At 53.2% G+C, this 25,625-nt stretch overlaps 1 protein-coding gene across 8 annotated transcripts in view; it reads right to left on the reverse strand.

The window, feature by feature from the left end:
• Positions 1 to 239: 239 nt before the first annotated feature.
• DMTN (dematin actin binding protein) overlaps positions 240 to 25,625 on the reverse strand; it is a 35,061-nt gene continuing 9,675 nt past the window's right edge. For 4 of the 8 annotated variants that reach the window (XM_050801482.1, XM_050801479.1, XM_050801483.1 and 1 more), the window contains exons 2-14: positions 17,069 to 17,124; positions 16,279 to 16,434; positions 14,609 to 14,653; positions 14,145 to 14,244; positions 13,733 to 13,789; positions 13,336 to 13,488; positions 11,108 to 11,232; positions 9,754 to 9,859; positions 2,514 to 2,578; positions 2,280 to 2,345; positions 1,887 to 1,943; positions 1,564 to 1,644; positions 240 to 1,412 (exon numbers count right to left, since the gene is read on the reverse strand). In XM_050801482.1, the coding sequence (XP_050657439.1) occupies positions 1,299 to 1,412; positions 1,564 to 1,644; positions 1,887 to 1,943; positions 2,280 to 2,345; positions 2,514 to 2,578; positions 9,754 to 9,859; positions 11,108 to 11,232; positions 13,336 to 13,488; positions 13,733 to 13,789; positions 14,145 to 14,244; positions 14,609 to 14,653; positions 16,279 to 16,434; positions 17,069 to 17,086 (1,143 nt within the window). In that variant the 5' untranslated portion in view covers positions 17,087 to 17,124 and the 3' untranslated portion in view covers positions 240 to 1,298. Of the gene's footprint in view, positions 1,413 to 1,563; positions 1,645 to 1,886; positions 1,944 to 2,279; positions 2,346 to 2,513; positions 2,579 to 9,753; positions 9,860 to 11,107; positions 11,233 to 13,335; positions 13,489 to 13,732; positions 13,790 to 14,144; positions 14,245 to 14,608; positions 14,654 to 16,278; positions 16,435 to 17,068; positions 17,258 to 25,625 lie in introns of all 8 variants that reach the window. The other 4 variants (XM_050801480.1, XM_050801484.1, XM_050801485.1 and 1 more) reach the window with 3 other exon arrangements.

A 25,625-nucleotide genomic window follows, 5' to 3' on the forward strand; every position in this document is an offset into this window, starting at 1 on the left:
CCAAACTCAAGGGCTCCTGCCCCTATCACAGAGTCCCTGAAGGAGAGGCAGACAGGTCCGTCTAGACGGCCCCTGCTTCTGGGCCTGGGCTTGGAGGAAGAGTACTGAGGGACTGCGTCTCCATCCCTCCAGCCCTAGGTGGCCCCTGCGTTGGAACCCTGACTCCCAGGGCTTCCCTCCACCTGATATGGCTTGTCTCGTTCACCCAGGTCTGGTGGCTCATAAGGAAAAGACAGATGTAGGGACCCAATGCGACCTTTTAATTCCAAGCAGAGTCCCCTCCCCCAGCATGGTCACACACACAGTGGAAAGGGATGCCAGGGTCTGGGCAGAAGCAATACCCAGACCTGGGCAAAAATATAGATATCATTATATACACACGTGGACTGGAAAGAAGTCAAGCTGGGGGTGTAAGGTAGGGCAGGGGCAAGTGAGGAAAGCAGCTGGGGGGGCCCCAATAAATTACATTCTTGAGAGAGCATAGTGTGTGGGGGGTGCGTGGGTGTGGGTGAGAGCTGGTAGCCAGGACACTCCAAAATGTGCCAGGCCTGGCCTCTTGACCCCATCCAAGGGAGGCGGAAGGCCCAGCTTCTGCCCGGTGCCTGGCTTGGTGCTGGAATTCCCATTTCGTGGCCCGGAGGCAGGTGGAGGGCCAGGGTCATGTGTAGGCGGCATCTCCACCCTCAGCCCAGGCTTCTGGGGAAGCCGCAGGGCTGGAGCAAGAGGCTTTGAAGCTCGGGGGTTGCGAGCAGAGGTCAGGGCAAGCTGAAATTGGGAGGCGACCTCCCTGGCGGAGGCTGAGCTGGGGCCTGTTCCCACTAGAATCAGAGGAGCAGGAGGCTGCAGTGCGGGAAAGCTGTCAGGAGTGAGTGTGGGAGGGATGGGTGGGCGACACGAGAGCCTGGAGCTCTTTCTGCCTGGCCGCTTCCCACCCCTGCATCTTCCCTCCAGCTGTTCAAGACAGCCAACAGGCCTAACCACCAATGCCCCTCATTCCTCCTCACCCTCTGGGGTGAGGGGCGGGGAGATGGTGCAAACATGAACTCTGTGTGCCGGAACCCCGACTGGCTTTGCCCTGTGCAGGGAGGGTCAGGGACAAGAGCAGGAGGGCCCCAGGCTTGTGAGGGGGAAGAAAGTCCGTAGCTCACTGCCCAGGATTGCAGAGGTCTTGGCCCCCCCTCTACCTGAGGAAAGGAGCCCACCCTACTTCCACGCCACCTCCTGCCCCTCCCAACCCGCCGGGGAAGAGCCCTGAAGCAGCAGGGGCAAGGGGGCCGTCCCGGAGCAGGTGGGGGCCATCAGAACAGAGAGGCCTTCTTCTTGAGCTCATTCCGCTTCCACAGAGCCAGCTTGCCAAACTCTTCGGGGGACATGGCAAATACCCTTGAGAAGTCCTCGGCAGACAGATGCCTCTGCGTGGGGGAATCGGGCAGCTCAGCGTGGGGTGGGGGCTGTGCCCAGTGACCTAGGGGACACTCACTCAAAGAGGCCCCGGGTGTTCTCCCAGGCAGTAGAGTGCCCGTGGACAGCCCCGCACCCATCCAGGGCATCTTCCTTGCCTACCTCAAGCCGCATCCGATCCACCCCTGGTGGCAGCTTGGTTCGCCCCTTGTTGGTCACCACTAGCATTTCGTAGGGATAGATCTGGGAGTGGGGGGAGGGGCAATCTTAGGTTCATAGAATGTCCTGTCCTTTGACTCCCTAGGCCCCCCACATCAACCTGCAGAGGCCACTGGGGTTCATGCCATCTTGCCCTCTGTCTCCCCCAACTTCCCTGCCATCCCTCCCATCTTCGACACCAGGAAGACCCCGCAGCGCATTCCACTTGCCTGGCATCTCCCCAGCCTCCCGCCCCGCTATAGGCGCTTGGGTCCCCTGCCCCTCACCTTCTGCTCCAGCACACAGGGCAGGGAGTTCCCCCGGTCCATCCTCCCCCTCTGGCCCTCTCCGTTCTGGGGAGACCAAAGCCGCAGTGAGCCAGAGTGGGGCAGGGAGACCTTCCCAGCCTTACCCCGACTTCTTCTTCTTCACCGGGCAACTCTGTGGCCCCACACCCCCCTTCCCCTGACACTTCCAGGCACCAGGACCCGGCTCCTGGTGCTCCGCCTGTTCCCCTCCAGGAGGCACTCACCTGCAGGCCTGTGGGAGAGAAGGGGTATGGTTCAGAGGCAGCTCTGAGGTCAGCAGGCCAACACATCTGACCTCACCAGACCCCTGCCCAGAGCCCAGACCCCGGATGCCCAGGGACCTGCGTAAGTCCCTTCCCCAGATGCCGGCACCAGGGCCCACTTCTCACCTGGGCTTCCAGTCTCACTCCCTGATGGGCTGAACTCTGTGGACTGTAACTAGAAAGGACACAAAGGAATCAGAGGCAGTTGGGGATATTCGCCTTTGGTCCCCTTCACTTTGGGGGCCTCCCCGCTCCCTGAGGGTACCCAAGTGGCTCAGTCTCTCAGCACCCCCATAGGCACGCCCCTCCCACATAGTCTGTATCTCCAGTCCCGAGGTCTTACCCGGCTCAGGGTGGTCCTGCCGTAGGCGGGGAGAGAGGAAGATTTAGACGTTCCCTGGTGCAAGGCTGGAAGAGAGCAAAAGGTCCTGGTTCAGTTCCTTTGGCCCTGACAGCCCTTTCTGAGAGAGCTCCCTCACAGGCCTTCCACACCTGGGGCAGGGCAGAAGGGGTCACGCTGGAGGGAACCTGGCAGGCTTCTGCTAGCTCCCAGCTCCGACTGGTCACCCTCAGCAAGCAATACAGTGCCCGCGATTCTCAGTTGTCTCTACCACCATCCCTCTTCTCTCCAACTAGAAGTGGCCCAAATATACAATTGGGCCCAATGCCTGATGTGAAAATTGAGTCAGCCGGAGCCAAGGCTCACATCAGAAAATGAACCTCTGGGATACACAAAGAAATCTAAAATCGAATCACAATAATTACATTATTATAATATTATTAACAATGTTAGTAATCAAATCTAAAATATATATATATATATTTTTTTGGCCAGGCATGGTGGCTCATGCCTATAATCCCAGCACTTTGGGAGGCCAAGGTGGGCAGATCACCTGAGGCTGGGAGTTCAAGACCACCCTAACCAACATGGAGAAACCCTGTCTCTATGAAAAAATACACTGCACCTGGCCAAAAATTTTTGATAGAGATAGGGTCTCATTATGTTGCCCAGGCTGAACCTGAACTCCTGGACTCAACTGATCCTCCTGCCTTTGCCTCCCTAGTACTGGGGCTACAGGCACGGGCCACCTGCTCAGCTAGTACCATATTTGTTTATTTATTTATTTTTGAGATAGGGTCTCAGTCTGTCACCCAGGCTGAAGTACAGTGGTGTGATTATAGCTTAACTGTAGCCTCAACCTCCCAGGCTCAAGTGATTCTCCCATCTCAGCCTCCTCAGTAGCTGGGACTAGGGGCATACACCATCAAACCCAGCTAATTTTTTTTTTTTTTGTAGAAACCAGGCCTCACTATGGTACCCAGGCTGGTCTTGAACTCCTGGGCTCAAGCAATCCTCCCACCTTGGGTTCCCAAAGTGCTGAGATTACAGGCGTGAGCCAACTAAGTAAATTTTAAAAGTCTGACATTATGCCGGGCTCTGTGGCTCACACCTGTAATCCCAGCACTTTGGGAAGCCAATGTGGGTGGATCATGAGGTCAGGAGATCGAGACCATCCTGGCTAACACGGTGAAATCCTGTCTCTACTAAAAATACAAAAACAAATTAGCCAGGCATGGTGGCAAGCGCCTGTAGTCCCAACTACTCTGAGCAGGAGAATGGCGTGAACCTGGGAGGCGGAGCTTGCAGTGAGCCAAGATCATGCCACTGCACTCCAGCCTGGGGCGACAGGGCGAGACTCCATCTCAAAAAAACAAAAACAGAAACAGACAAAAAAAAAAAAAAAAAAAAAAAAAAAAGTCTGGCCGGGCGCGGTGGCTCAAGCCTGTAATCCCAGCACTTTGGGAGGCCAAGACGGGCGGATCACGAGGTCAGGAGATCGAGACCATCCCGGCTAACAAGGTGAAACCCCATCTCTACTAAAAAATACAAAAAACTAGCCAGGGGAGGTGGCGGGCGCCTGTAGTCCCAGCTACTCGGGAGGCTGAGGCAGGAGAATGGCGTAAACCCAGGAGGCGGAGCTTGCAGTGAGCTGAGATCCGGCCACTGCACTCCAGCCTGGGTGACAGAGCGAGACTCCATCTCAAAAACAACAACAACAAAAAAAGTCTGACATTATCCTACAGAAAGAGTCATGTTCTCAGTACTGTCAATGGGGTTTGTACCAGCAGTCAACAACTTCATGTCAGCATTACTGGACCTCAGTCTCAACTTGCACATTTAATAGGATCTCTCAGTTTTCAAGTATTGCAAATTGTAATTCAAGAAAATTTGTTTCCAGTAATGTTTTCCTAGAAATAACTTTGTACCTAAGATCCTCAGCTCGATGTGATCTCAAAATGCCTTCACCTCCAATTGCTAGAAATGGCTGGCATCTATACCAACTGTTTCCACAAGCATTTCTGTATAAATAGTTAACCTCCATAGATTCAAAACTATGAGGAACTATCTTAAAATATATACACATATATAAATATATATACACATATATAAATATATGTACATATAAATGTATATATACGTATATATATAAATATACATGTATACACACACACACACACACATATATATATTTTTTATATGGAGTCTCGCTCTGTTGCCCAGGCTGGAGTGCAGTGGTACAGTCTTGGCTCACCGCAACCTCTGCCTCCCAGGCTCAAGTGATTCTCCTGCCTCAGCTTCCCAAATAGCTGGGATTACAGGCACATGCCACCATGCCCCCCTAATTTGTGTATTTTTGTTAGAGACAGGGTTTCACCATGTTGTCCACGTTGCTCTTGAACTCCTGACCTCAGGTTATCCACCTGTCTCGGCCTCCCAAAGTGCTGGGATTACAGGCGTGAGCCACAGCACCCAGCCTTTTCTTAAAATATTCTTACGAAATCTGTGGCTTGGAAGGGTTCAATTATTGAGAACAAAACCTCATTTTTTTCCCCTAACACTTATTTTTATTTAGAAAATAGCTTTCACAATCACCATTCACTACAGAAGCATTTCACTCTTACAATAATAAGTATACATTTATTCAACCGACTGATAGAATTTCAACCTTCAAACCCTACACGAAGATTCTCCCCTCCAAATTACTTCTATCATAAAATGCTTACGTGTGTTCCACAGCGACTATTCCAGTGTCACCATTAAATCAGAATGACATGCCTGTTCATGATTCTTGAATTCAGGTTGTTTTAATATGACAGTAACCTACAGAGTCATGTGATCATTAATCACCCGCAAGTTCAGGGACGCCAAAGATGATCCCGAGGTAAGCATCTAGCTATTCAACTTCACGAGGCCGAAATGGAAGTTAAAGAGCTAACCTGGGCTGAATAGAAGATTCTGGCAGAACACTGACACTGAATCCAACCTTTACACATCCTCTGTCCACATCATTCTTCAGGCCTTAACTCTTTATTCCACATTCTCTAATAAACTTCTGTAGCTCTTCCCACCCACAGAGACAGCATCCTGAGAGCTCTGGGGAACACTCAGATGTCCTAACCACGTATTAACCTTGAGGTCCTTGAATTCCCCAGTTTCAGTGGTTTTCACCTCTGCTCCACGTGAGACAACCCTTTCAAAGGGTCACACCCAGGATCTTGTCATCAGCCGAACCACGATGCCTAGAAACTGTAAGCTTGGACCATTCACTTTGTGGCTTTGGCTCAGCTCCATCCCCACCACCCAGCCCGCCAACCTCATGGAGACCTCTAGTTTCTTCATTCACCTCCTACCTCCTCCACCGCCCACCTTCTGCCATTACCTTCTCCGCTTCGGCCCTGTAGCTGGGCACAGTAACCACTTTCATCGGCTCCTCCACGGTGCAGCCTGGCCCCTCAGCACCTATCCTTTTTTTTTTTTTTTTTTTTTTTTTTGAGACGGAGTCTCGCTCTGTCGCCCAGGCTGGAGTGCAGTGGCGTGATCTCGGCTCACTGCAAGCTCCGCCTCCCGGGTTCACGCCATTCTCCTGCCTCAGCCTCCCGAGTAGCTGGGACTACAGGCGCCCACAACCATGCCCGGCTAATTTTTTGTATTTTTAGTAGAGACGGGGTTTCACCGTGGTCTCGATCTCCTGACCTTGTGATCCACCCGCCTCGGCCTCCCAAAGTACTGGGATTACAGGCGTGAGCCACCGCGCCCGGCTTAGCACCTATCCTTACAAAACGCTAAGCCAGGGTCAACCCAGCAGCTCCCATCCTGCCCCCAGCTGTGGACATACAGCCCACACAATGTAGATGAGCATCACTACAAAGGCCAAGCCTCACACATTTCTCCTCCCCTCCACGGCAGTTCCAAACCCTCGCCATTCTCACGAAGTCTCACCCCACTAATGCTCAGCAGACAACCTCAGCTTCTCATGTGGCCTGCCCCTGGATCCAAGTTCCCAACCCCCAGGGGAGGCCTTTCAAGGCCAGCCTCCCTCACATTCTGGGGCTTGATCTCAACCAGCCCTCAAACCAGCCTATATATATATATATATATAAAAAATTAGAGACAGGGTCTCACTCTGTCACCCAGGCTGGATTGCAGTGACACGATCATAGCTCCCATCTCAGCCACCCAACTAGCTGAGACTACAGGCACACGCCACCACTCCCAACTAATTTTTCTAGTTTTTGTAGAGACAGGGTCTCACTATGTTGCCGAGGCTGATCTCAAATTCCTGACTTGAAGCAGTCCTCTCACCTCAGCCTTCCAAAGTGCTGGGATTACAGGCGTGAGCCCCGACTGGACCTCTAACGGAAGCCTTAGGCACCCTTCCCTTCTCTCTCTGTACAATCTCACTTTCTCCTCACTATTTTCCTGCCACATATAAGCAAGCTGAAGGTGCTCTACACGGGGCACTTCAAACCCCACATGTCCAAAACCAGTCTCTCATCTTGCCCTGAAACTCCGCCTCTCTTATTATCTCAGTTCCAAGTTGGTCATCACCTAGCACCCAAGACAAAAACCTCAACTCCTCCCTCTCGCACCTCCCACGTCCAGTCAGCCACTGGATTCAATCCAGCAGATTCAATTGTTTATATATTCTCAAATCCATTCCCTCGTCTCTGGACCCACATCTGTTTTCAGCCCTTATCCAGACTATTGGAGAGTGCGGTAGATTGTTTCCAAAGATGGCCTGTACCGTCGCCTCCCATCTTTCATGCTTTCTGCAATCAGACCTTGCGGTGCCTGTCATCAAGAATTACAGTCTTGGCTGGGCGCAGTGGCTCACGCCTGTAATCCCAGCACTTTGGGAGGCCGAGGTAGGAGGATTGCTTGAGCCCGGGAGTTCAAGACCAGCCTGGGCAACATGATGAAAACCCATCTCTACTAAAAATACCAAAATTAGGCCAGACGTGCTCACGCCTGTAATCCCAACACTTTGGGAGGCCAAGGCGGGTGGATCGCCTGAGGTCAGGAGTTTGAAAGCAGCCTGGCCAACATGGCGAAAACCCATCTCTACTAAAAATACAAAAATTATCTGGGCATGGTGGTGTGTGCCTGTAGTCCCAGGTACTCGAGAGGCTGGGGCAGGAGAATTGCTTGAACCAGGGAGACAGTGGTTGCAGTGAGCCAAGCACTGCACTCCAGCCTGGGCGACAGTGAGACTCTGTCTCAAAAAAAAAAAAAAAAAAATTAGCTGGGCATGGTGGCATGCACCTGTAGTCCCAGCTACTCAGAAGGCCAAGGCAGGAGGATCACTCAAGCCCAGAAGATAGAGATTGCAGTCAGCCAAGATGGTGCCACTGCACTCCAGCCTGGGCAACAAAGCGAGACCCTGCCAAAAAAAAGAAGAAAAAAAAAGGAAGTAGAAGAAGGAGGAAGAGAAGGAGAAGGAGAAGGAGAAGGAGAGTCTAGCTCCCCTCCCCTTGAGTCTAGGCGGCCAGTGACTGGCTTTGGCAGCTACAATGCAGAAGTGACACTATGTGGTTTCCTGTTAGGCTTTTTTTTTTTTTTTTTTTGAGATGGAGTCTCGCTCTGTCACCTCGGCTGGAGTGCAGTGGCTTGATCTCGGCTCACTGCAACCTCCACCTCTCGGATTCAAGTGATTCTCCTGCCTCAGCCGCCTAAGTAGCTGGGATTATAGGCATGCGCCACCATGCCTGGCTAATTTTTGTATGTTTAGTAGAGATGGGGTTTCACCATGTTGGTCAGGCTGGTCTCGAACTCCTGACCTTGTTATCCGCCTGCCTCAGCCTCCCAAAGTGCTGGGATTACAGGCGTGAGCCACCGTGCCGGGCCCCCTCTTAGGCTTTAAGAGTCTTCGCAGCTGGCCGGGCGCGGTGGCTCAAGCCTGTAATCCCAGCACTTTGGGAGGCCGAGACGGGCGGATCACAAGGTCAGGAGATCGAGACCATCCTGGCTAACCCGGTGAAACCCCGTCTCTACTAAAAAATACAAAAAACTAGCCGGGCGTGGTGGCGGGCGCCTGTAGTCCCAGCTACTCCGGAGGCTGAGGCAGGAGAATGGCGTGAACCCGGGAGGCGGAGCTTGCAGTGAGCTGAAATCCGGCCACTGCACTCCAGCCTGGGTGACAGAGCAAGACTCCGTCTCAAAAAAAAAAAAAAAAAAAAAAAAAAAAAAGAGTCTTCGCAGCTTCCATTCCTGGGTTTTCAGGTCTCTCCCTCTCCTCTCCAGTCGCCAAGCTCTGAGGAAGTCCAGGGTAGCGTGCTGGATAGTGGACCATGGCATTCAAAGCCTGCCCCGCTCCCCGTCTCTTGGCCTCACTGCCCACTGCCCCACAGTGTGCTCTGTGCTCTGTGATTCCAGACTCCTGGAGGCTCAGCCAGCCAGAGGTTTCATGTTTCAAATTTCACTCCCACACCATTCCCAATGTCTACGATGCCGTCTTCCACTCACTTTGTCTGGCTTGCTTGGAGTCTCAGCCTTCAAGACTCAGTTTAAGCTGGATATGGTGACTCACACCTGTAATCCCAACAGTTTGGGAGGCCAAGGCAGGATGATTGCTTGAGTCCAGAAGTTCAAGCCCAGTCTGGGCAACATTGTGAGACTTTGTTGCTACAGAAGATTTTAAAAATTGGCCAGGCATGGTGGCGTACACCTGTAATCCCAGCTACTCAGAAGGCTGAAGTGGGAGGACTGCTTGAGCCCGAGAAGTGGAGGTTGTAGTGACCTGAGACTGCACTACTGTATTCCAGCCTGGGCAACAGAGCAAGGCCCTGTCTCAATAAAACAAACAAGCAACAAACAGCAACAACAAAACCCCTTAGTTTAGCCTCCCAGGCCCTGTTGTTGTGCTCCTAAAGCACCCTGCACACCTTGATCACAATACCGGCCACACTGCACCGAAACCCCAGGTTCCATGACAGTTTCCCTGCTGACCACAAGCTACCAGAGGACAAGACTAGATTTTTTCCCTGCTTATATGCCCAGTACCTAGCACATGGTAAACGCTCAATAAATGGTTGTCAATTAAACCAGACTTGCTGAATTCTGCTTTAGCCGATACTCTCATTTATCATCTGACATTGTTCCACGACTGGGAGTCTTGCTCCCAGGAGAGCAGCCATACTTTGGGTCAGGGATTGCATCCTGTATGTGTCATAAGTCAACAGACGCACAGAGTCAGGCCTCCATCTCTGGCCAGGTGACTCTGAGTCCCCTCCACAGCACTCACAGGTATGGAAGGGTGTCCGGTCAGGCAGGGAGCGGGTTTTCCTTCGGATTGGCAATGACTTTTCCATCTCTTCTTTCAAGATCATCTTTCCCAAGTTGGAAGTAACCTGAGGAGGGAGAAAGGAAGATGGAGCCAAGACGTAGACACTTGTTTCTTTCTTTTCTTTTTCTTTTTTTTTTTTTTTTTTTGAGAGAGGGTCTCACTCTGTCACCCAGGCTGGAGTTCAGTGGCACAAACATGGCTCACTGCAGCCTTGACCCCCTGGGCTCAAGCAATCCAACCTCCTCAGCCTCTTGAGGAGCTGGGACCACAGGCATGCACCACCACACCCAGCTAGCTAATTGTTTTTTTGTAGAGATGGGGTTTCACCATGTTGCCCAGCCTGGTCTCAAAATCCTGGGCTCAAGCGATCCTCTTGCCTTGGCCTCCCAAAGTGTTGGGATTACAGGTGTGAGCCACCGTGCTGGGCCAATACTCGTTTCTTATCTCCAAAAGGTCCAGAGTCGGGCATGCCGCCGGCAGGACTGGGGACATTTCCCAAGTGGCTAGTTCGTGCTCTGGAGCTCACGGAGCCTCTCATTCGTGACTGACACATGGCCACATTGGGTTTGGCGACCCTCGAGAGCCAGGTGTCCGAGCTGCTCGGTAGAACTCTACCACGGTGGCCTCCCTGTCCCTGTCCCAGGTCACCCTGCCCAGAGCCCAGGCCCATGTCACTGTCAATGGCTTTTCCATGGTTCTCCCTCCTCCCCTGGAGGCCCGTAGCCCATACTCTCCTTTTTGCTCTTCCCATGGATCACTCAGGCTGCTAGCGCCCAGCTCTGGTGGGACCATCCTTTTCTGTGCTTTTGATCCTAATATCAAGTAGTGTCCCCCAGAAAGCAGCATAAAGTTGAGGTGTCCCTTCAAAAGCAAAAACCTGGGGTCTTGGCAAGAAGACGTTCCCCCACATGTTCCAAAAAGTGTGCTTTTTGGGTAGGAGCCCCTTCGACTGGCTATGGAGCCAGAACTTCTGTCCACAAAAAGACACAGGGTGGGCTGGGCACAGTGGCTCACGCCTGTAACCCAAGCACTTTGGGAGGCCGAGGTGGGCAGATCACTTGAGGTCAGGAGTTCAAGACCAGCCTGGCCAACATGACAAAACCCTGTCTCTACTTAAAAAAAAAAAAAAATTAGCTGGGTGAGGTGGTGGCGCACCCGTAATCCCAGCTACTCAGGAGGTTGAGGCAGGAGAATCACTTGAACCCGGGAGCAGAGGTTGTAGTGACCTGAGATAATGCCACTGCATGCCAGCCTGGGCAACAGAACGAGACTCCTGCACATGGGTAGAGGGTGAGGGGTGGCGAGATGCTACCTTACTGAGTTCCTCTCTCTGACGCTCCCTGAGAGCCTTCATTTCCTCTCCAGAGTCGTCATCTTCCTCCTCCTCCTCTTCCTCTGCTCTCCTCCGAGACGCCTTCCGCTTCCTCCATTCTGTCTCTAGGAGACACAAGCAAAGGCAGGCAGGGAGTCACTCGCCGTGGGGTCAGTGTGCATTTATGTGGCCCAGCCTCTGGGCACTGCCCTGGGCTGGACCTTGATAAGACCACTACAAATTATTTTTTTAAAATAAAGTAGGGTGGGTAAGGTGACTGACACCTGTAATCCCAACACACTGGGAGGCTGAGGTGGGAGGATCGCTTGAGCCCAGGAGTTTGAGAACAGCCTGGGTAATATAGTCTCTATAGAAATTTATTTATTTATTTATTTATTTATTTATTTATTTTTTGAGACGGAGTCTCGCTCTGTCGCCCGGGCTGGAGTGCAGTGGCCGGATCTCAGCTCACTGCAAGCTCCGCCTCCCGGGTTTACGCCATTCTCCTGCCTCAGCCTCCCAAGTAACTGGGACTACAGGCGCCCGCCATCTCGCCCGGCTAGTTTTTTGTATTTTTTAGTAGAGACGGGGTTTCACCGTGTTCGCCAGGATGGTCTCGATCTCCTGACCTCGTGATCCACCCGTCTCGGCCTCCCAAAGTGCTGGGATTACAGGCTTGAGCCACTGCGCCCGGCCTAGAAATTTATTTTTAAAAATTAGCCTGGTGTGGTAGGGCATGCCTGTAGTCCCAGCTACTGGGGACACTGAAGTAGGTGGATTGCTTGAGACCAGTAATTCGAGGCTGCAGTGAACTGTGATGGCGTTACTGCACTCCATCCTGGGCAACAGAGTGAGACCCCGTCTTAATAAATAAATAAATATTTAAAAATAAAAATAAAGTAACGCCTGGTACAGTGGCTCACGCTTGTAATTCCAGCACTTTGGGAGGCCGAGGTGGGTGGATCATTTGAGGTCAGGAGTTCGAGACCAGCCTGGCCAACATGGTGAAATCCCGTCTCTATTAAAAATATAAAAAATAGCCAGGTGTGGTGGTGGGCACCTGTAATCCTAGCTACTTGGGAGGCTGAAACAGGAAAATCGCTTGAACTCAGGAGGTGGAAGTTGCAGTGAGCTGAGATGGTGCCACTGCACTCTACCCTGGGCAACAGAGCAAGACTCCCTGTCTCAAAATTTAAAAATAGAGTCAGGCATGGAGGCTTATGCCTATAATCACAGCAGTTTGGGAGACTGAAGCGGGTGGATCACTTGAGGTCAGGAGTTCGAGACCAGCCTGGCCAACATGATGAAAACCTGTCCCTACTAAAAATACAAAAAATTAGCCAGGTGTGGTGGTGCATGCCTGTAATCCCAGCTACTTGGGAGGCTGAGGCAGGAAAAATGCTTGACTCAGGAGGTGGCGGTTGCCGTGAGCCAAGATCGTGCCACTTCTCCAGCCTGGGTGACAGAGTGAGACTCCATCTCAAAAATAAAATAAAATAAAAATAAAGTAAAATAAGAGTAACATTTTCTCACCTTGCCATGAGTCTGGGTAGGCAACACACACATATACACACTCACGACTGACATTCAGTGGGTGCAGCAACATGAATGGAACTGGAGGCCATTGTCTTAAGTCAAACAAAGACACAGAAGGACAAAGACTGCATGTTCTCACTCATGAGTGGGAGCTAAATAGCGTGTATGCCTGGATGTAGAGAGTGGGATGATGGCCCATGGTGACTCGGAAGGGTGTGGGGGGTGGTGATGGGAAATTGCTTAATGGATACAACGTGCACTATTCAGATAATAATACCATAAAAACCCTGACTTCACCACTGTGCAATCCATGCAGGTAACCAATTACACTTGTACCCCATAAATGTATACAAATAAAAATTAAAATAAAATTCACTGGGGACCAAACCATCTATGATTTATCTGTCTGTTTCCCAGAGCTCCCATCACAGAGCCTGGGATGCAGAAAAAGTTTGATACATGTCTGTTGAGTCACTAAATAAATGAATGGGAAGTAAATGAATAACCAATAAAGAGGGTCACTCGCATCAGGCGCTATGGGAACACAAGAGTGGGTGAGCGACGAGCCTGGGGGCTCATGAAGGTGGGAAGAAGCCCAGAGGACACCATAGGGCAGGGGTGGGAGTGGGTTCGTCAGGAGCCAAGGGGAGGGAGTCCCAGACCTCCCATTCCCCTCTCCCCATCTCTCCTACCCACGACAGCCAGAGACGGGGGGCACGGCCAGTAGTCAGTTTCGATTTTGGCTGGCTGGTTGGGGTCCGGGGGCTGGGCTGCAGGGAACTTGGATGACTCGATGATGAGATCCTCGATGAGGTGCTTGGTCTGAGGGCTGCCTCCCACGGACTCTGCAGACAAAGACCAGGGTCAGCCAGGTGTGCCCTGCCCGAGGCCAACTTGGCTACCCTCACCCCTCCCTCTTCACACCTGTGAGGTCCTGCAGGTAAAAGCAGTGTACACACTGAGCACAGGGCACACGTGCTGCCGTGACCTGCTATCCTCCGGTCCCCCTCCAGCCAGCCCCCAGCCCCAGGGCACGGCCTCCCAGCAAGCAGCCGGAAGCGGGCTCTGGTGAGCCAGGGGCACCCTCACCTCTCTGCTTATAGATGGGTGGCTTCTTGTAGATGTTGGAATCTGGGCGGGAGGTCTCTGTGGGAGGAAGAAGAGATGAGGAGGAGGACATGCTGATGGCAGGGAGGCTGGGGCCAGGAGAATGGAGATGATGGACAAGGTGGGGAACTCATGGCCCCTGTCAAGAGCCAAGACAGGGCTGGCATTCCTGACACTGTCCCTCGGGGGTTTGGGACTTTTTACACTTTTCTGGCTGGGGGAGAGAGAAAAAGTGACAGGTCTCCCATCTTCAGGAGGGGTCCTGGCCTCCTGGGGTCTACTTAGGTCTGAGGCGAGCATATACCCCAGAGAGTGGGGGACTGAATGTAAGGGCACTGGGGTTCCTGATGGAGAAAGTCTTAGGAACCAATGCGGTCATGCCGAGAAGACCTACCAGGGTGGTGGAAATGGGGCAGGCTGGTCCGGGGAGTTCCAGTGGTTCTGGGGGCTGAAGCCTGAGAGATGATTCCAGGCGACCGGCTGTCCGCCCACACCTGCAGAGCAGAAGCGTGTGGCTCCAGGCCCCCCAACCCCCTCCAACCCACACATGCACCCCCCGTCAGCTCACACCACCCTTTCTATCCTCCCATCCTGGCAGGCTGCAGCCCTCCAAACCCAGGGCAATGTTGTGGCACAGTTCCAAGGACCTACTGATGGTGCCTGGCCCAGGGAGAAAGGGTTGAATGAGGTCCTGGGTCCGACAGAATGATGGACACAGAGCTGGCCAGTGACAGCCAGGGCGCCGCTGATTCAGGCACTCCCTGGGCTCTGCAGAGCTCAGTCTGATGTGTGAGGGGAGGGAGTTAGGATTCCCTTCAGGGCAGGGCAGGGCAAGTTGCAGGTGTGGGGCAGACTCACCTCCGGGGATGGTGGGGGGGATGTGGATTTGGGTGACAGCGAGCGCTGTGAATGGAGAGGGGGCTGGTCAGAGCTACAGGGGCAGATTCAGCCTCTTCCCTAGAATGCCAGAGAGGCCACCTCATCCCCCACCCAATGCTGCACACTTTCCTGGCCAGCTCCTGGGCCACCTCTGCTTTCTTGGATCCTTCCCACAGTTCCCTGCACCAAGTCCTCAGTCTTCCCACAGGAGGCACAGAAAAGCATGCAAGCCTTGCAGCAGTGCGCCTGGGGCTCCAAGAGCCAACTCTTTTCTTCCTTCCTTCCTCTCTCTTCCCCTCTTCTCCTCTCTCCCTCTCTCATCTTTATTTTTTTCCTACTTCCTTTTTCCTTTTTCTTTCTTTTCCTGCCTTCCTCCCTCCCTTCCCTCTTTCCTTCCTCTCTTTCTCTCCACTTTCTTCTCTCTTCTCTCTTATTCTTTCTCCTCTTTCCCTCTCTCATCTTTCTTTCTTGTGGTCTCACTCTGTTGCCCAGCCTAGAATAAGTAGCTCTATCACAGCTCACTGCAGCCTCCCCTTCCCAGGCTCAAGGGATCCTCCCACCTCAGCCTCCTGAGCAGCTGAAACTACAGGTGCACACCACCACGCCTTGCTAATTTTTGTAGAGATGGGGGTCTCCCTATGTTGCCCCGGCTGGTCTCAAACTCCTGGCCTCAAGTGACCCTCCCATCTTGACCTCCAAAAGTGCTGGGATTATAGGTGTGAGCCACCGTGCCTAGCCTGAGAACCAATTGGGGAATAGTTGGTCCTGTCCTCAGAGCCTCAAAACAAATAGAAGGGACAAGACCAAGAAGCATCCAAGGATGAGGTCGGAGTTCATCATGCAGGCACTGAAGTCACCCCATGGTCTAGCCCCCTGTCACTGGTCAGCTACGACACTACCCTTTTTTTTTTTTTTTGAGACGGAGTCTCACTCTGTCCCCCAGGCTGGAGTGCAGTGGCCGGATCTCAGCTCACTGCAAGCTCCGCCTCCCGGGTTTACGCTATTCTCCTGCCTCAGCCTCCGAGTAACTGGGACTACAGGCGCCCGCCACCTCGCCCAGCTAGTTTTTTGTATTTTTTAGTAGAGATGGGGTTTCACCATGTTAGCCAGGATGGTCTTGATCTCCTGACCTCGTGATCCGCCTGTCTCGGCCTCCCAAAGTGCTGGCATTACAGGCTTGAGCCACCGCGCCCGGCCTACCTTGTCTTGAAGGCAGTTGATGAGTACCTGCCTTGCACTCTCTCCTGCACCCTGACTACCTTGTGTATGGATGGGCAGAGAGGTCACCACTATTTTACAGGAGGGTAAACTGAGGCCACAACATCACACAGGTCCCTCCACTAGACTTTCAGCCCCCACACTCAGTGCTTCCAAACTGTTTCCACAAATCTTGCTCTTTGTGCCTCCTGTGTGCTGCTGCCATCCAAATGTGTCCACCCCTCTACATCTGAGCGACATGCCAGCCCAGAGCCCGTTCTGCCTGCTCTCTTGAACGCTGGATGGACTGACTGGCTGATTCCTGCGCACAGTTCCCTCTCCTGTTTTGCCGAGGCAGACCTCCAGGAAAAGAAGCACGGGAGGGATCAGTCCCCACTCAGTGTGGCTGGGGGTGCCTCCCCCCAAGTCCTGCCCAAGAGGAGCCCCCTCACCTCCCGGCTGCGGGGCAGCTCCACATGTTCCAGGAGGGAATAAGTGAAGTGGGGCTCATAGATCATGAGGTCGGGCCGCTCGATGTCCAGGATGGCCTTGTCCTTGGGGATGGCAGCCAGGTCCTTGTAGCCCAGCACCTGATTGTCCATCTTGGCCTGAAGGGAAAGGTGCACGTGAAACAGCTGTGCTGAAAGCCTGGCCTAGGACACTGGCCCTGCTTGCTAGACTTACGTTAATTACCAAGAAAACAGACTGCCGTTGCAGACGTTAACAATTCTATTATTTTAAGAAATTAGTCACCTTAAAACATGATAGTCCTTTGACTAGCACTTGGGGTGTAACGAGGCCAGACCAGTGGAAGGGGTATACGGGAGCTTCTCTGGGTTTCTGGGTTCTCTCTGCCCGCCAGCACCGGCGGGACCACCACTGGGGAGGCTCCGCGGGAAGCTCCCCTAGCAGCCAGGGGTCTTCCCCCCTCCCCCCTCCCAGCCAGGAGGTGCTGGTGGCCGAGAGGGGTACTCACCACAATGCTGGAGGGAGAGCCAGGCACACTGGAATCTCGGGAGGGGCTCACGCTCCCGGGGGAGGTAAGTGGTTGCTGGGGAGAGCGAGAAGGCGGGCGGGTGGGCAAGTGCGTGTGTGCGCGAACGGGGCGGGGGCGGCCCTAGGCCTGGGGGACCCGGGGCGCTGCGCGGCGCTGCGCGGCTGGTGGCCACCAGGTGGCGCCCTGGACTCCCGAGCGACCCCCACCCGCCCTCGGCGCCCCCGGCCCGGGGCGGCGCCGCGCACCTTCTGCAGCCGTTCCATGCAGCACGGAGCTCGCCGGCCAGGTCACTCGCAGAGCCCTGTGCGCGAGGGGAGAGGACAGCGTGTCAGGCTCCGCGCGGCTGCTGGGCGCTGCGCGCTTGGGGCCGCGAAAGCAGCCGGCGCGTCCCCCCGGGCTGGCGCGTCCTCATCCCTCGGCGGTGACTCTCCAGGCTGCAGGGAGAAGGGAGGGAGGCCGCGCCGGGGCGGCGTTAGGCTGCGGGACCTCCGCGGTCGGCAGCTCTCCAGGCAGCCGGGCCCCGTGCGGCTCAGGCGTCCCATCCGCTCAGCCCCGGAGAACGCGCGCGTGGACGGGAGGCGACCGAGGGACGGGCTGCGCTTGTTTTTGAGCCATTGTTCTCTGGTTCCAAAGGAAATGACGGCAGGGGTCAGCCTGCCGCCCGGGCGGAGGCCTCCAAGGCCTGGCTCCGCCGCACCTGCCCTCCCCGCCCCGGCCTGGCCTGTGGCCCCGGCTCAGGCCCTTCCCTCCCGGCCGCTGGTCCCACTCCCGCTCGGGACACTGTCCCCGCCGCCACCTCCCGGCGCTCGCCCAGGAAGGGTTAACAGAGAGGGTTCCATGAGCAGCCCGGCTTCAGCATCCCTCATCCAAAACCTGACATCCGCACTCCGAAACTTTGTGAGTGTCTACCATGACGCACAAGTGGAAATTCCACACGTCAGAACTTCACACAAACTTTGTTTCATGGACAAAATTATTTTTAAAACACTGCATAGATGGAGCATAAGTGGCTCATGCCAGCAATCCCAGCACTTTGCGGGGCTGAGGCAGGAGGATCGCTTGAACCTAGGCGTTCCAGACCAGGCTGGACAACATAGCGAAACCCTGTCTTTACGAAGAAAATTAGCCAGGCGTGGTGCTGGATGCCTGTAGTCCCAGCTACTCGGGAGGCTGAGGTGGGAGAATCACTTGAGCCCAGAAGATCGAGGCTGCAGTGAGCCGAGATCGTACCACTGCACTCCAGCCTGGGTGGCAGAGTAAGACCCTGCCTCGTTAAAAAAAAAAAAAAAAAAAAAAAAAAAAAAAAAGTCTTGCTTTGTTGCCCAGGCTGGAGTGCAGTGGTGCCATCTCGGTTCACTGCAACCTCCGCCTCCCAGGTTCAAGCGATTCTCCTGTCTCAGCCTCCAGAGTAGCTGGGATTACAGGCGTGTGCCACCACGCCTGGCTAATTTTTGTATTTTTGGTAGCGATAGGGTTTCACCATGTTGGTCAGGCTGGTCTTGAAACCCTGACCTCAAGTGATCCACCTGCCTTGGCCTCCCAAAATGCTGGGATTACACGTGTGAGCCACTGTGCCCAGCCCCACCTTCCTGCTTTTGACACTTTCCACTGCTTTGTCCACCTCTCTGCCTCCCAGGTGCCTCCAGCCTTCCAGGGCCATCCCAAAGCCGCTCCTCTGGGAGGCCTCCTGTACTAGTCTAGTCCTCATGGATCAACCCTTCTCTGAATCCCAGTGGGACTTAAAAACAGACCAGTGTAGCTAAGCACTTGATTACAGGGAACATGTTTTCTCCCTAACTAGACAGATTGCTAATTGCAGGAGGATGAAAACAACAATAAGAGCTATGTGGGAGGCCAAGGAGAGAGGATGGCTTGAGGCCAGGAGTTCCAGGCCAGCCTGGGCAACATAGGGAGACCTCGTCTCTAACAAAAATTTAAAAATTAGCCAGATGTCGTGATGTGCACCTATAGTTAGCTCAGCTACTCTGGAGGCTGAGGTGGGAGGACTGCTTGAGCCCAGGATGTGAAGGCTGCAGTGAGCTGTGATCACGCCACTGTATTCCAGCTTAGGTGGCAGAGCAAAGAGCTGTCATTTATTCAGTGCTCACTCTGCGCTAGGTACTTTGAGAAGCCCTTTACAAGGATTATTTTGTTTCATTGCCACAACAGCCCTATAAGGTAGACCCATTTACAGATAAGGAAATGGGCTCAGAGAGGTTAAAATTGGTCCAGAGCCGTGGAGTTGAAAATGACTGTGTCTTCAGCACGATTCACAGTGCCTAGCTAGTCCTCAGTATCAGGTGAGAGTGAGGAAAGCTAGAATCTGCCAGATTTCTCAAGTCTGTTCGGGATTCTAGAACCATGGCATCTCCAAAACAAGACTATAGTAGGCCGGGCACAGTGGCTCACTCCTGTAATCCCAGCACTTTGGGAGGCCAAGGCGGGTGGATCACGAGGTCAGGAGATCGAGACCGTCCTGGCTAACACAGTGAAATCCTATCTCACTAAAAATACAAGAAATTAGCCGGGCGTGGTGGTGGGCGCCTGTAGTCCCAGCTACTTGGGAGGCTGAGGCAGGAGAATGGTGTGAACCCGGGAGGCAGAGCTTGCAGTGAGCCGAGATCGTGCCACTGCACTCCAGCCTGGGCGACAGAGTGAGACTCCATCTCAAAAAAAAAGAAAAAAAAAAGACTCTGGCCATCAGAGTCACACAAGGTGTTGGTGTGCATGGAAAGACTCTGTTCTGGAACTTTATACTCCTCTTGCCTTCTTAGTACTTGCTTTGTAATGCTTTTAATTAAGCAAAAAGAAGAATAAATTCTGGTACATACTTGAAGAGCTGTTAGCTCTCTCTCCTCTCTTATTTTTACTTTGTTTATAGCTAGTATCAAACTAGCTATACACTTGAGTTAGCCCTAGGGGCAAATGCTTATCCATGCATGCATGCATCTGTTCATCCATCTATCCATCCCTACATCCATCCATCCATCCATCCATCCATCCATCCATCCATCCATCTCGCCACCCATCCATCCATCCATCCCTGCATCCCTTTATCCATCCATCCATCCATCCATCCATCTCTGAATCCATACATCCATCCACTTAGTCATGTACTGTTTTATTCATCCATTCAACAAATACTTTCTGAACACCTATTCTGCAATGAACACAAAGCAGGACTCTGCAGTAAGTCTTATGGAGAACAGAAAGATGAGTCAGAGGAGCTAAGCTGCCTCTCCAGAAATAAGGCATGCATCTAGATAACTCCCATGCAAAGTAGAAAACTACATGTACCAGATAACATAGTATAAAGCACTATGAAAAGTCACAGAAGAGATTCCTCCTGCTGGAATGTCAAGAGAGGGGAAAGGGTTTATTGGAGGAAGAGGTATTTGAGGTAGGCCTCGAAAGATGCCCAGTTTGAGATCATGCAAAAATGGAAAAAGGGCCTCCTGACAGAGAAAGCAGCCTAAGGTGGGGACATGGGGATGTACTGGGCCTGCGTGGAGAACAGCAAATATGGCTGGATTGGAGAACTCATGAGGTTGAGATGCATTTGGGACAGGAGGTCGAGGCCAGATTGTGGAGGCCCTGAACCCAACCTAGGGTTAGGTCGTAATCTGTTGGCAACAGAGGGGCACAGAAGGCTCAAAAACTTTGTTTAAGCAAAGAAGTGACACAACTCAAGCAGTGTTTTGGGAAAATGAATCTGGTGGCAGCCTGACAGCCAGATTGGACAGGCAGAGCCGATCCATGTTCACGGGGAGACCTGTCCGGAAGCTGCAGCAGTAGTTCAGCAGGGCACTGTGAAGATCTAGACTTGGACAGGAAGGAGAGAGGGCAAATTGGAGAAACCCTAGAGGCAGAATGTGCAAAGCAGGACTGGATCTGGGGCACCCATGGCGGAGGCTGCAAGTCTGAGAAACTGGGAGAAGGAGAAAGGAGGAAGTCACTTTGACAGGTGAAGGTTGTGGTGGGTGCAGCAGGGGAACAGGTAGGAATGTCCAGGAGGAAAGGAACCTACAGAAGAGGACAGGCTGGAACCAGAGATGTGGGAGCCATTTGCCTAGAGGTCATAGTCCGAACACGAGATTGCCAAAGGAGAAAGAAGGTAAAAAACAGCATCCTGGGAACCTGGGGGACTGAAAAGAAATAGCCAGAGATGGCACAGTCAGAAAGAGAGAGGAAAACTAGATGGCAGCTCCCAGGGGCCTGGGAGTCTCTAGTGGGTCTTTGTGTTTTCAGCAAAGGGTCTGATACACAGTAAATGTGCAAAACATATTGAGAGAGAGAATGAGAGGGAGGGAGGGATAGAGGGAGGGGTGAGAGAGTAGAACATCATGGAAGCCATGTGTCACCGTGGAGAAGGTGAGAGAAGTGCTTTTCCTCCAGCTTGAATGTCAGGGCCATAGTGGCCTCCTGGTTAGGGACTGGGGGGTGATGAGGGTGCTGGCGAGGTGGTACAGCCATGGGGAGTGGCCCTTCCAAGAAGTGTGATAGAAGGGCAGGGTCATTTTGGAGGAGGCAAGATTGGCCTAAGGCCTTTAATGTGTTTTTGCAGACAGCAGAGAGGGAACAGTAGACAGGAAAGACTGAGGCTGCAGGGGGCAGTGGGCACTAGGTGGGCGGAGCAAGATGGCAGCAGGAGGGAAGGGATCAAGTTCATGGCCAAGTACAAGACTGGCTCTGGGAAGAAAGGTTTCCTGGAAACAAAGATAAGCTGGGCAGTGGCTCATGCCTATAACCCCAACACTTCGGGATGCAGAGGTGGAAGAATCACTTGAGCCCAGGAATTCGACACCAGCATGGGCAACACAGAGAGACCCTATCTCTACAAAAGAATTTTTTTTTAATTAGTTGGGTGTCGTGAAGTACGCCTATAGTCCCAGCTACTTGGAGGCTGAGGCAGGAGGATGGGTTGAGCCCGGGAGGTCAAGGCTGCGGTGAGCTATGATCATGTCACTGTGCTCCCTGGAAAGGAGAGGACGGACAGGGAAAGAAGTTGGGTAACAACCATACAGGGCTTCCATTTTCCCAGCAAAAGTGAGAGATGGTGGCCAGGTGCAGAGGCTTATGCCTGTAATCCCAACACTTTGGGCGCCAAGGCAGGAGGATCGCTTGAGGCCAGGAGTTTGAGGTCAGCCTGGGAAATATAGTGAGCCCTGTCTTTATTTTTTTAAAAAATGAAGAATTATCGGGGCATGGTGGTTGCACATCTGTGGTCCCAGCTACTTGGGAGGCTGAGGCAGGAGGATCACTTGAACCCAGAGGCTTGAGGCTGTAGTGGGCTATGATTACACCACTGCACTCCAGCCTGGGCAACAGAGTGAGACTCTGTCTCAAAAAAAAAAAAAAAAAAAAAAAAAAAAAGAGAGAGAGAATTAAGGTTCTCTGCAGATCTTACAAGTGAGTCAGAGGTTTGGAGGGGTCACTCTGAGGAGCCTGTGCAGCTGCACCCAGAGAGAGGCCGGAGGGAGACTAGATAACTTCAGTGTGTTCTGGAGCCTGGGGGAGGCCCTGGAATCTTCCTGGAACACCAGCCAGGGGAGGGGTACAGAGTGTGACAGCAGCTATCTGTCAGAGTGCTGGCTACTCAGAGAGGTGGGAGGTGAGTGGCCCAGGGTGAGCCATGTCTCAGGAATATGTGGTCATATATCCCCATACTCACACGTGCACAAATACCGTCCCAGAGGCATGGGTGCCCAGAAGCATGATTTGAAATCATGATGGTCACAGTCACGTTAACAGCTGCTATTTATAGAATGTCTATGTTACGACTGGCACTGTGCTGGGCAGTTCACATTTTTTTCTTTCTTTTTCTTTTCTTTTCTTTTCTTTCTTTCTTTCTTTTTTTTTTTTTTTTTTTTTTTTTTTTGAGACAGGGTTTCACTCTTTTACCAAAGCTGGAGCACAGTGGCATGATCATAGCTCACTGCAGCCTCGACCTCCCAGGCTCAATCCATTCTCCTGCCTCAGTCTCCCGAGTAGCTGGGACTACAGAAGTACTCCACAACACCCGAAAACAATTTTTTTTTTTTTTGGTAGGGATGGGGGTCTCCCTATGTTGCCCAACCTGGTATCAAATTCCTGGGCTCAAGTGATCCTCCCCACGAGGTCAGGAGATCCAGACCATCCTGGCTAACATGGTGAAAACCCGTCTCTACTAAAAATACAAAAAATTAGCCGGGTGTGGCGGCATGCACCTGTAGTCCCAGCTACTTGGGAGGCTGAGGCAGGAGAATGGCGGGAACCCGGGAGGCAGAGTTTGCAGTGAGCCAAGATTGTGCCACTGCACTCCAGCCTGGGAGACAGAGCGAGACACCGTCTCAAAAAAAAAAAAAAAAAAAAAGAAGTGATCCTCCCACCTCTGCCTCTGAAATGTTGGGATTATAGGTGTGAGCCACTGCCCAGCCCATCTTTGTTTCAATTTAACCCTTACATTCCAATCCTGTGGGGTTGGCTTGGATTGGCGAGTATCTCGAGTATCTCGTTTGCACATGAAGAAGTTGAGACTTGAACAGGTCAAGTAGTTGGTCAAGGACACAGTACTGTGTGGAATCTAAGCTCAGGTCTGTCTGACTTCTAAAACCATTCACCACACGATACCGCCCAGGCAAAGCTGATGTCAGTCACTGAGCCCCTGGCCTCTCACCTCTGCTCTGTCCCCAATCCCTTCTTGCCCACAACCCCACTGCTGGGTCTTGTCCTTTAGCATCTGGGTCTGCTTCCTGGGGTCAGCCAGGGCCCTGCACCCTGGCGCCACCCCCTGCCATTTGTTAGAGAGCATGTTGGTTGATAAATTATTTCCACAGAGGCAGAAATTTGGTCCTACCCCTTGGGGGACATTTGCATGTAAACATGGGCCTAGCCTTAAGGCATAAAGTTTCTGCTGGTTAAATTTTAAGCTGTCAGAAGGCCAGCAGGGAAAATGTTTGGGGGTGAAGAGTGTGTGTATATGTGTGTGTGCGTGCATGTGTGAGGGAGAGGGAGAGACAGAGAGACAGAGAGAGAGAGAGAGAGAGAGAGAGAGAGAGAGAGAGAGAGAGAGAGAGAGAGAGAGAGAGAGAGAGATTCCTCAGCTTCTCTCAAATCACACCCTGCCTACTCCACCCACAAGCAGCCCCTTCCGTCAAAGCTCATTTCTCCCAGGTCAGTGCCGGCTCACTCCACCTCGTCCCGTCCAGACCCCTCTCCCATCCACGCACCCCGCCTGCCTGTGCAGGCGCCCCCAAGGTCCCAGCGACCTCCGTGCACAAAGAGATAGAAAGGGCGAGCTGCAGCAGGAAGAGGGGAGGGATGGAGGAAGAGAGAGCACTGCAGAGGAAGGCAGGTCCAGGTGACGGAAGGGACAGCTCAGCTGCCCCTGGCCCTGGTCGGAGGCCAGCTGTCTGCTCGCCCTCCATCTCAGCCCCACCCTCCCCCAGCTGTGTGTCCCTGCCTTATCTGAGCCACCAGCCCAGCCCCACCTCACCCACCACCCTCTCCTCTCCACAGCTCCCCGGGATGTGGGTGATAAGACCCGCCCACTGGGCCTTCCGAATTTGTGCCCACCCATCCTGGCGGGCTCTTCTTCCAGGCAGAAACTGATCCAGACCGTGGCTCCCCTGGGCTTTTAGAAATGAAACCTCCGCAGGCAGAATGGCAGCTTCGGGGTAGGGGGCCCCTGGTCTAGCTGTGCTCCTGTCTCCAGCCAACCACTACCTGCTTGGTGCCAGCCTCTGTACTCGGGACTTTCATACATCCTTTCTAAACCTCACACAAAACAACGTTCTCCTCATTTAGAGATGAACAAAAATGAGGCTGAAAGGTGAACTTGCCGAAGGCCACCCAAATAGAAGCCAAGCCAGAATTCCTACCAGGGCCTGCCTGAGGCCAAAGCCAAGTGCTCTTTTCAATGAGTACCAGAGATCCCACTTCAATCAAAATGTGGGACTTGGGGGTCCCACGTGCTAACCTTAGACAGTGGAGCCACCCAGAGTCCTGCTCACTGATGGCATCTGTAGAAGAGCAGCTGGGAGTCTGGGGGCCTCTGGCTCTGGGCCACACAGGCAGCAGAGTCCAGCCAGGCTGGAGGCCAGCCGGTGCAGACAGTAAACGAATGATGAAATGAGGCAAGTCATCCAAGCGGGCTGGCATCTGGTGGGCAGGGAACTTTGCCCCGCTTCGCCTTCTCCTGTTTTGTTCACAGTGACTGCCTGGCCCTCTCTCCCTTTCTTCCTCCCGTCTTTCTGCTTTCTCTTCTGGTCCCTTTTCTTTGCTTTCTTCATCTTTTCTCCCTCCCTCCCTCTTTCCCTTTCACCCTCTCCCCCACCCGGCCCCACCCCCGCAGTTACTGTGGCAACAATTCAATGCCAGAAATAAAGGCAGGATCCAGCTAGGTCACCAGTTCCCAAAACAGCATCCCGGGCGGGGAGGGGCAGGGAGGGTGGAGCAGTGCAGCACGGCAGGGCAGGGGCCAGGCGCTCCCATGGGTGCTGTGCATGCGTGTGATGTGGGTGGGGCAGGGCACCTTGCTCCCCCCTCCCCCTACTGGAAAAGGACACCAGGAGGCTGAGGCCTGCTCTGGGCCAGTGGCTCTTCAGAGGTGTCCCTTACTTAGGCCAAGCCTGAACTCCGAGTCTGTCCTAAGGTTGGCAGAGCCTGGGGACTCCCTCCTCTTCTCCCAGTTTCTCCCTCTCCCCTACTCCAATGTTTTTTACCCTTGTGTCTGCTGCGATGAAGGTTCCCCTAACCCAGCACTACAGGGCACCCTCTCACACTTGGATAAAGGACCAGGCCTGGGTGGGTGGGGAGCCCAGA

This window comes from Macaca thibetana, chromosome 8 (genome assembly GCF_024542745.1).
Source record: "Macaca thibetana thibetana isolate TM-01 chromosome 8, ASM2454274v1, whole genome shotgun sequence".
Lineage (NCBI taxonomy): Eukaryota > Metazoa > Chordata > Mammalia > Primates > Cercopithecidae > Macaca > Macaca thibetana.